The sequence below is a fragment of the Esox lucius genome, chromosome 24 (genome assembly GCF_011004845.1).
Source record: "Esox lucius isolate fEsoLuc1 chromosome 24, fEsoLuc1.pri, whole genome shotgun sequence".
Classification (NCBI taxonomy): Eukaryota; Metazoa; Chordata; class Actinopteri; order Esociformes; family Esocidae; genus Esox; species Esox lucius.
Window position 1 is genome coordinate 19,084,715 of NC_047592.1, and position 12,998 is coordinate 19,097,712.

The 12,998-nt window shown below is 40.7% G+C and overlaps 1 protein-coding gene across 1 annotated transcript in view; it reads right to left on the reverse strand.

Annotated features, from left to right (window-relative positions):
* The window catches only part of LOC114830256 (basement membrane-specific heparan sulfate proteoglycan core protein-like), a 152,580-nt gene extending 146,852 nt beyond the window's left edge, over nt 1-5,728 (reverse strand). The window contains exons 1-4 of the mRNA XM_034290831.1: nt 5,456-5,728; nt 5,322-5,357; nt 2,977-3,240; nt 2,535-2,795 (exon numbers count right to left, since the gene is read on the reverse strand). Coding sequence (XP_034146722.1) covers nt 2,535-2,795; nt 2,977-3,240; nt 5,322-5,357; nt 5,456-5,486 — 592 coding nt within the window. The 5' untranslated portion in view covers nt 5,487-5,728. The remainder of the gene's footprint in view (nt 1-2,534; nt 2,796-2,976; nt 3,241-5,321; nt 5,358-5,455) is intronic.
* Nucleotides 5,729-12,998: the final 7,270 nt, after the last annotated feature.

Below are 12,998 nucleotides of genomic sequence, written 5' to 3' on the forward strand. Positions count from 1 at the left end.
GCAAGCCACCCTTTTCCGACTGAGGACCATGGCCTCGGATTTGGAGGTGCTGATTTTCATCCCCACCGCTTCACACTCGGCTGCAAACCGTCCCAGTGCATGCTGAAGGTCCTGCATCATCTGCAAAGAGCAGAGATGAAATTGTGTGGTCCCCAAACCTGACACCCTCCGGCCCCTGGCTGCGCCTAGAAATTCTGTCCATAAAAATTACGAACAGAACCGGCGACAAAGGGCAGCCCTGCCGGAGTCCAACATGCACTGGGAACAAGTCTGACTTACTGCGGACCAAGCTCCTGCTTCGGTTGTACAGGGACCTGACAGCCCTTAGCAAAGGACCCAGGACCCCATATTCCCGTAGCACCCTCCACAAGATGCCGCGAGGGACACAGTCGAATGCCTTCTCCAAATCCACAAAACACATGTGGATTGGTTGGGCAAACTCCCATGAACCCTCTATCACCCTGTAGAGGGTATAGAGCTGGTCCAGTGTTCCACGGCCCTGACGAAAACCACACTGTTCCTCCTGAATCTGAGGTTCTACTATCGGCCGTATTCTCCTCTCCAGAACCCTGGCATAGACTTTCCCGGGGAGGCTGTTGTGGAAATTTCTTATACAATGTATTCTCACTGATTAAAGGATTGAGTCCCACTGTTAAGATAGGTACAGGAATGTGTGGGACCTGGTATTTGCATAGGGGACATCTATTGTCTGTCCAGATGGAGATCAATGGGTTTTAGGACAGGATAGGAGAAGATACAACAGGGGGAGTAAGGTAAGTTGGCCCTTTGGGTAAACACTACAGTAAACATTATGGCAGGAAGGATAAGGTGGGGGAAGATAGCATTTGACGTGTGTGATAGAACAAAGGGAAAGGTGTTTGATTGACATGAAACAGATGGCAGCATCTTACCACACCCCTTTTTCCTATGTAATAAATACTGTCAAAATTATGTTTTTATTTAGAAACTATTCACCGTTACTTTGTAACCTGTATACTTTCTCTTTGCAAGCAAGATTAAAACCGTTTATTGCGCAATTGATTTCTCCTGTCTTACCTACCATTTTCATAGAACTTTGGAATTTTAGAAATTGCCATCACAAGGCTGAGAAGTGTGATCCCCCTATAGTTGGAACACACCCTCCGGTCCCCCTTCTTAAAAAGAGGGACCACCACCCCGGTCTGCCAACCCAGAGGCACTGTCCCCGACCGTCACGCGATGTTGCACAGGCGTGTCAACCAAGACAGCCCCACAACATCCAGAGACTTGAGGTACTCAGGGCGGATCTCATCCACCCCCGGTGCCTTGCCACCGAGGAGTTTCTTGACCACCTCTGTGACTTCAGCCCGGGTGATGGACGAGTCCACCTCTGAGCCCTCATCCTCTGCTTCCTCAATGGAAGACGTGACAGCGGGATTGAGGCCCGAGTTTTTGCCGCCACAACCTCCCGGGCTGCAGGTTATTGTTTATTTATAATTTTATGTACTGTGTGTATTGATTTCAGTTTTAATGGGATATGTTTCGAGTGATGTCATGGCAGAATCGCTTACACAAATTAGAAATTTTTTCACCGTGTTCATTAGATTTTGTGATATGGAATATCCTGATTCCTGAGAGGAAAACATTAAAGGATCGAAGGTATCAGTTGAAGCGTGATTTTTCTGATCTGGAAAAACATTCAGGAGCTGTTATAGGCTGTGTCAGCCCTATAATAAAAAACGCACCGTAGTTATCTTCATACGAATGCCTAGAACTAAGCAAAAGTCAGCCGTTTGGTTCTATTATTTATTTTGCAAGATATGCCTAGAAATGTAGCCTCCATTTTGCGTTTCGTTTGGCAACCATTTTGTGAACTATACTCTTGGATCCTTTTCACCTTTGGAAATGATTCTACGTATGGATCTGCTTTTGTGAGTTGTCTGAATATAAGGTAAGGACCATTCTAGTTTTTACAGTTCAGTTTGTGGTTTTTTCAGACGTGTACACTTGTCTGGTCAGTGAGAGGTGGCCAGTTGGTTATACCCTACTATTTCTCTCACGCAGGCTGTTATCCCCATATAATACAATCTATGCCCAAATAACTTCGTTTGAATATCTAGATGTGTGCAAAATTCAGCCGGATGATTGTAGTAATAAGGTTTTATTGAAATGTGCGCTGTGCGCTCAGTCAGTATTGGTGCGCCTCTCCAGTCGCCTCTCAGGCAGTGATTCCCATAGGAACACAAACGGAACGCCTCACGTTGATGTCTAGATATAAATATATATATATATATATATATTTTTCATATTTATGGTAATTTATGCTAATGAGCAAAATCCATGGCTTCAGACCTTGGATGGTCCAGAATACTCTACAGTACAGGTCAGTGTCACACTGTCTCCTGTCAATACGTCCTGTTGGACTGAACTCAGTTTGGCCTTTGGCTGATTAGATATTGGTATTAAAATACATTTGCGTGGATAACACAATCACCACCATGACTACAACAACAACAAAATGAAAAATAACCTTGGAATATTAATAGTGAACTCACCAGTAACCCTGATATGGAGGTAATCACTGCGTTGTGACGACTGGGGACGATCTGTTCTTCTCCCCTGACACTGGTACTGACTCACCTGGTCAGACTGAGTGGTGATGGTTTTAGAAGGTGAACCAGGACTCTGTAGTTTTTCATTTCTGTACCACCAGTATGTCCAGTCTGTGTAGTCTGATATGTCACACTGCAGAGTAACAGTCTCTCCAGAGTAGAGGAGACCATGAGGAGAGACACTCATTGAGGCTGTTGGTAGAGCTGTAGAAACACAGATATAAAGGAAATACAGTCACATCAACAATCTTTCCTCAGTATGATCTTACTTTTATATAATAATATAACTGATGCAAAACAAAAATACTGACAGAATAAATAGACACATTGAGAGTCATAGGATTATGTGGATATTGAATATGAGTTGGTTTCTAAGGGATCTTACCAGTAACACTGATGGGGTGATTAGGACTCATATATGATGACTGGGGCTGATCTGTCCTCTTCCCCTGACACTGGTACTGACCAGCATTGTTAGGTAGCATGATGGTGATGGTTTTACTGGTCTCACTGGGAAGGTGTTGGTTGTCTCTGTACCAGACATAAGTCCAGTCTGTGTATTCTGGTATATAACACTGTAGAGTGACTCTGTCTCCTGTGTACGGTGGCTCCTGGGGAGAGACTATCTTCACTGAGGCCCTGGGCAGATCTGTGGAAACAATCAAACATGAATATAACTACATCAGTTCCTGTATATTTCTTTCTCAACCCTTCAGATATAAACATCCAGTGATAATAGACATCATACTGTTTTCTACAGCGCTCCACATATTAATAATAACAATGACAATGTTACAACAAATGGTTTTGTTAGAAACGACTGAACAGCTTCCTTAAAGACACCTCCAGCTAAAAGTCATTACGGAGCAAATGAGATTAAAAAGCAAGCAAGCACGTTTATTTATATAGCACAAATCATACATCGAAGCAATTCAATGTGCTTTACAAAGACAAATATATGAAAGTACAATAGCATAAAAACAAATACTCAAATGAAAACATCAAAACAAATGAATAAATCATAACTGAAAAATAAAAAATACAATAGGAACTTATAGAGATTAATCAATCAATCAAATTTATTTATAAAGCATTTTTTACAACAGCAGTTGTCACAAAGTGCTATACAGAGACACCCGGCCTTAAGTTCTCAGTCATAGGCACGTGAGAAGAGAAGTGTTTTTAAAATTAGAGGTGATCTTACAAAACACTTTCAGTTTGACAGGATCACTCCACTCAGAATCATAATGGACACTTCTGTGTCTTCTCCTACAACTGTATTCACCACTGTCAGATGTGTAGACAGGACTGATTCTGTACTCAGGCTTTGTGTCAGAGTAAACTGACTGACCATTCTTATGAAAGTCATACTCCCAGTCAGAGTCTCCTCCTTCTACCACACATCTGATAGTGACAGTCTCTCCAGTGAATATTGGACTGTTGTGCTTCAGTGTCACTACAGGCTTTATTCACAAACAACACCATCATAGCACAGACTTCTCTGTGACACATTATTTTGAGAGTCCCAATTTCAGTAGAAATCTACATCTGTAGATGTTCTGAAGATACTAATTGTCACGATTTCAAAGAAGCAGGACCCAAGCGTAGATTTTAAGGACAAATTAAGGATTTAATTGGGGGAACAGAAGCAGGAAAACAGAAGAAAAACTACGGACTCAAAACAAGAAAACAGGCAGGCAAAACCACGGACTTGTAGAAGGGACGGACATAAACCAAGCACAAAAACACAATGAGTGACAAAGGACTAACAGAAGAGGACAAACTAAATAGGGAGCTAATGAGGACCAACAAGACACAGGTACAAACAACAAGGACAGACAGGTTGTGGGTAAGGACACAAACAAAAAAGGGCCAGGAGCGGACCAGGAGCAGGGTCGCCGGGCGGGGCCAGTGTGGCAGGGCTGCCGGGCTCCAACTACACCTCGGAGGAAGGGGAGTCCTGGGTCACGTCCGGTTGAACCAACCCCTCCAGCGGGGAGAAAGCACCACGGCCGCTCGCCACATCCGGTACAGTGGCGTCTCACGTTCTTCATGACTGGATCCAGTTCCTCGGTATGCCTGCAGTCATGGCTGACAACGTGTGGACTCCCTCCTGGTTGTGTATCTGGAAACCGTAGTTCCGTTGATCCTGGTATTCGGTGATGTTGTAGCATGTAGACAGGTCAATCTCACCGTCCAGATCTGAAGACTCTTCTGCAACCGAGTCCTTGTAGTTACATGAGGCTGTGGTCTGTCAGTACAAACCAATACTTCTTCCATTGTCCTTGTATATCCATCTTCACCATCCAACCTTTCTTGAAGTTCAGTAAATCAGGGGTGCGTTCAGGAGCAGTGGAGCGTGGTTGTGGGTCCAAGCCGGAGGAGGGCGTCACAGTAATACTATCAAGTAATACTACCCACTTTAAACAAACTATCGGTTGATGAACAACTGCTTGCTAAGGTTTGGTTTAGAATAAGGTTTTGGGTTAGAATATAGGTAAGGGTTATGGTAAGTAGATAGTTAAAATGTTACAGATAGTAGATAATCTGTAGAGCATCTACAGGCACTCTTTTGGGACTCACAAAATAGTGTTACTGACTTTTCTTAATTACATACACAACTAAAACACCTATTTAGTAAAAATGAACTTGAAAAAGGAAAGGTAGTGGCAGAGACAAAAAGGATGAAGCACAGTGAGATTGATCAAGTGCATGAATATCTTCCATTACCTTGAGAGTGACCACAGTAGATGAGGGTATTCAGTACTATGACAAAGACATAGAAAGTCATTAAAATACAGTAGTAACATAGTAATGTAAACTGTATTGTAGTGATAGAGTAGTTATATTAAGTCAGTACTCACAGAGTAGAACACAGAACCAGGAATGATCCATGCTGTCTTGGTGACGACTAACTCTCTCTGAACAACAGTTTTCCCTACTTACTTCCTATATGATGAGAGTCTTGTTAGATCACGCCTCTTCACCATCACACAGACAAAACCGACATGAAATCAAGACATGTAAAAGACTATGAGCAACCATTCTGTTGCAGTTGATCCAATGTTTATTTTCAGAACAACATCTTGTGTTTGGCTAAATGGTCTGATACTGGTTCCTTGCTCATTATAAGTAGAATAAAGAATAGAGACCTGAGATGAGATCAGAGTTTCTGGTATTACATACAGATTTACACTAGGTTTGAATTAGCCTCCCTTCAGTCTTTTACTAAGTTGGCTACTGGTGGTGAACCAAGCCTGTTAACCTCACTTGTTCCACTGCCCGGAAAGGAAATAGACAGTTTCAGAAAGCTTCCCTTCTCACACGTAAATAGTGAGCACAAACCACACATTTTAAAGACATTTTGTCACACAGTGCCAGATGATGTCAGTTAACTTTTTTACTGAAGTTTATGTTACCTCACGTTCTCTTTGTCTTACTTTATATTTTGGATGAGGATCTGAAACCATTCAGTTAGACAATTGCTGTAAGAGACAATATCCAGAAAGGGAAAAAAATCATAGCACTATAAAATGTAAAATGCTTACTTATTAAAATAAGAAATACACTTTTGTTTAATTAACAACTAAATAGTTCATACTGTAATGATCACAAAGATGATTGTCTATCGTAAAGTCTTCAGATCCGAAATTATCTAGGTTGAAAATAGTTATTAGAGTTACCTTTTTCACCTGCTTCTAAAAGAGAGGTTGGAATCAAGTATCATGCCAAGGTACTTAAAACAGGGAACCACAGGGAGCTTCTTCTCTGATACAGAAACATCTGGCTTAGTAGCATGTTGCCCTCTTTGTGAAAAACACTGACAGTTTTTTTACATTGAGATGTAAACATGAGTCACTTTGTTACCTGGACCATCACAGTAGTGAGTTCTGTGCTACTTGTTGTTTGCTCTTTGCATTCACATACAGACCCTTTTTTGGAAAGGAAACAAAAAGGTGCAGTGGACTCTTACATTTTTCCGGAGCTGTATATCACTGTATCATCTACATACATTTGAATTTCAGACCCAGTACAGAGAGAAGGGCAATCATTAATGTACAAACTGAACAGGAGGGGCCCCAGTATTGAACCTTGGGGCACGCCCACATCATAGCTAAGAGTGGGTGACATCTCATTGTTCACTCTGACACATTAAGTTTGAATTAGCCTCTCCTCAGTCTTTTACTAAGTTGGCTACTGGTGGTGAACCAAGCATGTTAACCTCACTGCCCGAAAAGGAAATAGACAGGTTCAGAGAGCCTCCCTTTTCACACTCTGTAAATAGTGAGCACAAACCACATATTTTAAATACATTATTCACACAGTGCAAGATGATGTCAGTTAACTTTTTTACTGAATCTTGTGTTACCTCACATTCTCTTTGTCTTACTTTTTACCATTCAGTTAGACAAATGCTGTAAGAGACAATATCCAGAAAGGGAAAAAATCATAGCACTATTAAATGTAAAAAGCTTACTTATTAAAATAAGAAATACACTTTTGTTGAACTAAATAGTTCATACGGTATTGATCACAAAGATGATTCAGTCTGACCAAAGATGTCATCAGATCGTAACATGTCTTCAGGAGAAACTGTATTAGAAGTTATGAACACAATGAGTTCTACCTTCAAGGTGGGATTTCATCCATCTCAAGGCATTGGGAGAAAGGTTGAACTTGGACAGTTTTGTAAGGAGAACCTTATCGTCAACAGTATCAAAAGCTTTCCTTAGGTCTAGAAATACTGCCTCAACAGCACCCTCTTAGTCCATCGTGGATTTCACATTTTCTAGAAGAAAGCAGTTGGCCGTTTCTGTAGAGTGTTTTGCTCTGAAGCCAAACTGCATGGAGTGTAATGTGGAGGGGCTGTTGTTGAGGTGGGCAATCAGTTGCTCCGCTACACATTTACCTTTGACACCACAGGTAATATACTAATGGGCCTGTAGTTCCTCACCTCAGCAGGGTCACATGATTTAAAGATGGCCGTTATTATGGTGAACTTCCAGTCCTTTGGAAACACCCCCTGACCAATAGTGTTGATGACCTTAGGAATGGGGCTAATAAGTGACACTTTGTAGTATTAAGAAAGGTTGAGTCCAGTAATCATATTGAATGATAAAGTCACTCCCTCTGGTTTATTACTGAACACCAAATCAATCAGAACAACATGTCAACCTGGTTGGTCCTTTAATTAACTGTGTTAGGTCAATGGTATTAGTGATCTGTTTGAGGATTTTCCTGCAGGACTTGTCTTCATAATTAATGTTAAAATATTCCATTAAGATGACCACTTTCCCCAAATCACATTATTAAAACATGTTATTCAACTGATCAAAAAACACATTTTTGGTGGAAGGTGGTCTATACATTCCAATCAGGGTAAAATACATTTGAGGAGAGAGTGTAACATTTAGACCAGTACATCCTAGTTCATTATCACATGACCACTCTATTAGTTTACATTGGATATGTTCTTTAATGATAATCATCAGACCACCTCCCCTCTTCCTTCAATCCTGTCTCTCCTGAAAACATTGTAGCCAGGCACAATCAGCAGCATAAGGAGAGTATTTATGGAGCCAAGTCTCTGAAAGGAAGTCAAGGTTGGAGTCTGTGAGATGTTGAATTAGATTTTAGGAAAGACACTGTGAATGTTCGAGTGCCCCACTAATAGTCCCTTGGGTTTAGCTTGTAGGTCCCAGAGGACTCCAGATGACTCCAGAGTGACTGACACATTGATAGAATTGACGGCTGGTTTTAGGCCTTTTTGTTTCGTTTTGACTAGGGGCAGTTCGGTACTGCAATTCATTCTCTCTTTCACTTGGACTACATACCGAGAACTAATTAAAACAGCATGCATGCCAGAAGCAGAGTACAGTAGATGAGGGTACTCAGTACTACAACAAAAACAAAGAAAGTCTTTACAGAACAGCAGAAATACAATAATGTCAACTGTGCTGTGAGAGTAGTGTGGAATCATATGAATGTATGTCTCATTGAAAGTTAAATGTGCCTAGATAATGAGAACAACAGACACATCTGTGATTAGATTCCTATCTGTAGGTCAAGCTCTGCAGACCTCAGGGATGTGGAATGTTGACATTGACCATTTGGCTTGGGGGTTCTTGTGGAAATGCTCTCTGTGTTTGGGAGAGACACCCTTTAATGTACATAACCGCTAGCAACAATCTGTACATGTGAGATTGAACATGTATCATCAGACAACTCTGCTGCTGTGCTTTTAATAAAGCTTTTTTTTCTCCCTTGATTGTCGACCAAGTATGTTTTTACTAAAGTAACCACTATACAACGATATATTCCATCAGTAGTAAAATTAACCTTAGTGAACTTTATGCTCTTAAGCATACAAAGTTAGTTCTTATAGAGTAGAAGACAGAGCCAGGTGTGATCTTTTCTGTCTTGATGATAAGTAACTCTCTCTGAACTACAGTTTTTACAAACCCCTCTACTTCGTATATGATGGGAGTCTGGTTAGATAGCACCTCTGTACCCTCACACAGACAGAAATAGATGTTTATTTTAGACCAACTTCTCCTCATGGTTGACTACAGGAACTCAGACTGGTTCCTTCCTCATTATTAGAAGAAGGAGGAGAGAATGAGCATTTAAATATAAAGATACAGATTTTAGGAAGCTTCTCTTGCAAGGGCGTAGGAGAAGGGGGGTGGGGGGCAGGGCAGACATGCCCCCCACCCCACAGTGATAGAAGATGGTAACCCCCCCCAATCATACCACTTTGATAAAAATATAATCTGTCCCTTGTTGTGTTTATATTGATTGTTCTACTGGACTTGTTTTATCAGACACTGTACCATGAGTAAAGGGAAAAGAATAATGTGAACGAATGAACCAATTAAAGCTACGTTACCTGACCTTTGTCTACCATCTGAACATTTATAATGTTCATAGATATAACATCCCATCAATATCAATCCCACTCCTCCTACACTAATCCCCTAAAACATTCACTAAGTTGGTTACTAATAGTGAGCATAACCAGCTAACCTCAATTGTTACACTGCCCATCTTGAGACAACGCCTCTCTTCTCACATATATTACATAACCCAGCTCTGTAGGGAACAGTCTTGTATCAGGAGAACCTCCAGCCTGTAGACGACTCTTTAACTTCACAGTTCAGAGCCTCTATAGAGATACTCCAAGCGGACTACAGATTAACTCTACAAATAAAGTGTTACCCAGTTTCCCCCAAAATTAGAATCTCATGCGCCCATATCCAGGTATGTTAATATTAAGATGTGTTTTGTTGTTGGACAAATATGCTACATCTTAAATCGGATAATTTTAGGTTATCTCTCATTCACTTGTCCATTAATGAACCTGTGTGGTCCTCAATGAGACATACACATCACATTCCATAGTAAAATCTTTAAACAGCAAAACTGAGTGAAGGGAATTTGCCTTTAGAGGAGTTCCTATAGTTGGATTCACTCATTTAAGAAATGACGCATTGACACAACGTGAAAGCAGTGGCGGTTCCTGATTGGTTGATTAGTAGAGGGGCAGTGCCAAGTGGTGGTGGATTTTTACATATTTTATTTCAACAGACATGCATTTTAATTATTCAGTCTTCTGTCAATTCTGAATAGCTAACATAATTATGAGCCGAAGTGTTTGCCAAAATGAAATGATTTGCAACAACTACTTGGGAATTAGCCAAAAACGTAGCCAAAAACATGTGGTCAAAGTAGAAACTTAGAAGTGGTTTGAGTCATGACTGCAAAGTGCAACACAGACGGAAGAAAGGGATGTCACACTTCAAGATGCAAAGAAGACTTGTCAAAACTCTGAATCAACTAGAATTGCACTGTCCAGTGATCCTTTACACTTCTGAACAGAATATAATGTTGGGGGAAATCGGTATTCCTGTTTCATAGCACCCTCTGAAACTAACCAGGGTCAGTCACTGTTGGCCCCTGGACAGGAGACCAGATGCTGCTGAAAGTGGTTTTGGGGGACCAACAGGGGGCACTCTTCCCTCTTGTTTTGATGTAGAAAGTCTCAGTGCCCCATAGCAGTGTAGTCCAATGGAGGGCTTACATTTGTGAGGGATGTTAAAATCAGTGTCCATGACAACAGAGTAGGGGTGTTGACCCTGGCAGGCCTCCCCATCCCTGACAGAGACCTGTCACACCGGAGACGACCCCTGACCTGATTATCATTTCAGATGGTGTTTGTTAAAGTAGCCTAATTCTGTAGCTAGCAAGTGTTTTTCATAAAAGTTATTTGCAGTAAATGATTCAGTAAAGACAATTTATCCATCCATTGGCTACTATTTATAGAAATAAATCTAGCTTCTTGCTGAATAGTAGGAAGTTATTTGTTCAATTAACTATTTTATTTGAGCTTGATTATGGAGATACTATCTACTAGTACTAGTAAGTGCAACAGATACAACTCTGAGATCCCTTGACCCTTTCATACTGTAGTGCCCTTTGTTTTATTACATCTGACAATTTTAATACTTAACACTGCATCCTTTACCAGATATGTGTCTGGATCTCATTACAGACCTGTAGACTACTGCACTACTTTGTTAGTTTACAAATCCTTTCTCCATAGACTTTCAACTTGTCATCCCTGTTGAAGTTTAGAGTCTGAGATTATAACACCAGATCACAGGGTTGGTTAATAAGTAGTCGGACGGATTTTGGACGGATTTCCCTACTTGGACATTTTGGGTCATAGATTCATTTCTGTAACAGATACAACCTATAATGATGTAACCCCCTTGGCTACAAAAAAAACTCATAAAAACAGACTTCTGTTTCACCATTTAGAAAACTCATCTATTGGAAAGGCAAAAAAATATATATCTGAAAAAATGTCTGCCATTCAGCATAAAGATTATGTTTTGAAAACATTATAAAGTTTTGTGTCAATGGTATTCCCTCATATGTTCATGCCTTTACTATCAAATTGCACTGTATTGTGTTGAAAATAATAAAAAATAAATAATAATAGAAGGTAAAAAATATAGGCACCCCCAAAAAATGTGGTTCTAATAAAACTAAATAAAACACAAAATAAAAAAGAATGATTTTATATCACTTCTTTTGCGGTGTAATGACACAGAACGGCGACCAGATGGCAGCACTAGATCGCTAGTTACGTTTGGACCCATTTTCAATGCCCTGGCTGAGGGAAGGAGGTTCTCACCCAAGATTTGATGGTACATGTCCCCGTCCATCATCCGTTTGATGCGGTGAAGTTGTCCTGTCCCCTTAGCAGAAGAACACCTCCAAAGCATGTTTCCACCTCCATGTTTGACGGTGGGGATGGTGTTCTTGGGGTCATAGGCAGTATTCCTCCTCCAAACACAGCGAGTTGAGTTGGTGCCGAAGAGCTCGATTTTGGTCTCATCTGACCACAATACTTTCACCCAGTTCTCCTCTGAATAATTCAGATGTTCATTGGCAAACTTCAGATGGGCCTGTACATGTGCTTTCTTGAGCAGGGGGACCTTGCGGGCGCTGCAGGATTTCAGTACTTAATTGTGTTAACATTTGTTTTCTTGGTGTCTATGGTCCCAGCTGCCTTGACATCATTGACAAGATCCTCCCGTGTAGTTCTTGGCTGATACCTCACCGTTCTCATGATCATTGCAACTCCACGAGGTGAGACCTTGCATGGAGCCCCAGACCGAGGGAGATTGACAGTTCTTTTGAGTTTCTTCCATTTGCGAATAATTGCACCAACCTTCTCACAAGCTGCTTGGCGATGGTCTTGTAGCCCATTACATGTTTACAATCTTGTCCCTGACATCCTTGGACAGTTGTGTTAGAAATCAGCCGTTTCGTATAGTGGTTGTTATAATTATCAAATGCCCGTTTGTCAAGGGAGAGAGAAAGTACATTATTTATTGCAGCATTAGAAAGTCTTGTTCATGAGGTTGCGGACCTGGTCTTCCTTACATAAACTCAATCTCATCTCACTCATTCTCTTCTCACTGTAATGTTGGTTACAAGCTGATATATACATTGAAGGGTTTGTCTACCTAGCAAAGATCAGGTTTCCAAGACAGTAACCCCCATGCCAAATGGCCACCATAAACATTCCTTTGGTCATTACAGCACAACCTACAGAGAGATAATCTAAACAGAGAGGTTTCTGTTCTCATTATCTAGGCAAATTTTTTAAACATTTAAAGAAAAACATTACATGTTTGATAAAACATTGCAAGTACAATTCAATTCCTAATGAAAAGAAAAGGCTCATACATTTATGTTACCAAATGACTAAGATGAAACAACAAAAGGAGTATCTGACCAATCAATTCTTATTGTTCCTCAAATGAAAATGAATGTAAACAAGAACAATTGACATCCCACACTCCGACACAAAACTCAATGTATGACAGTCATACT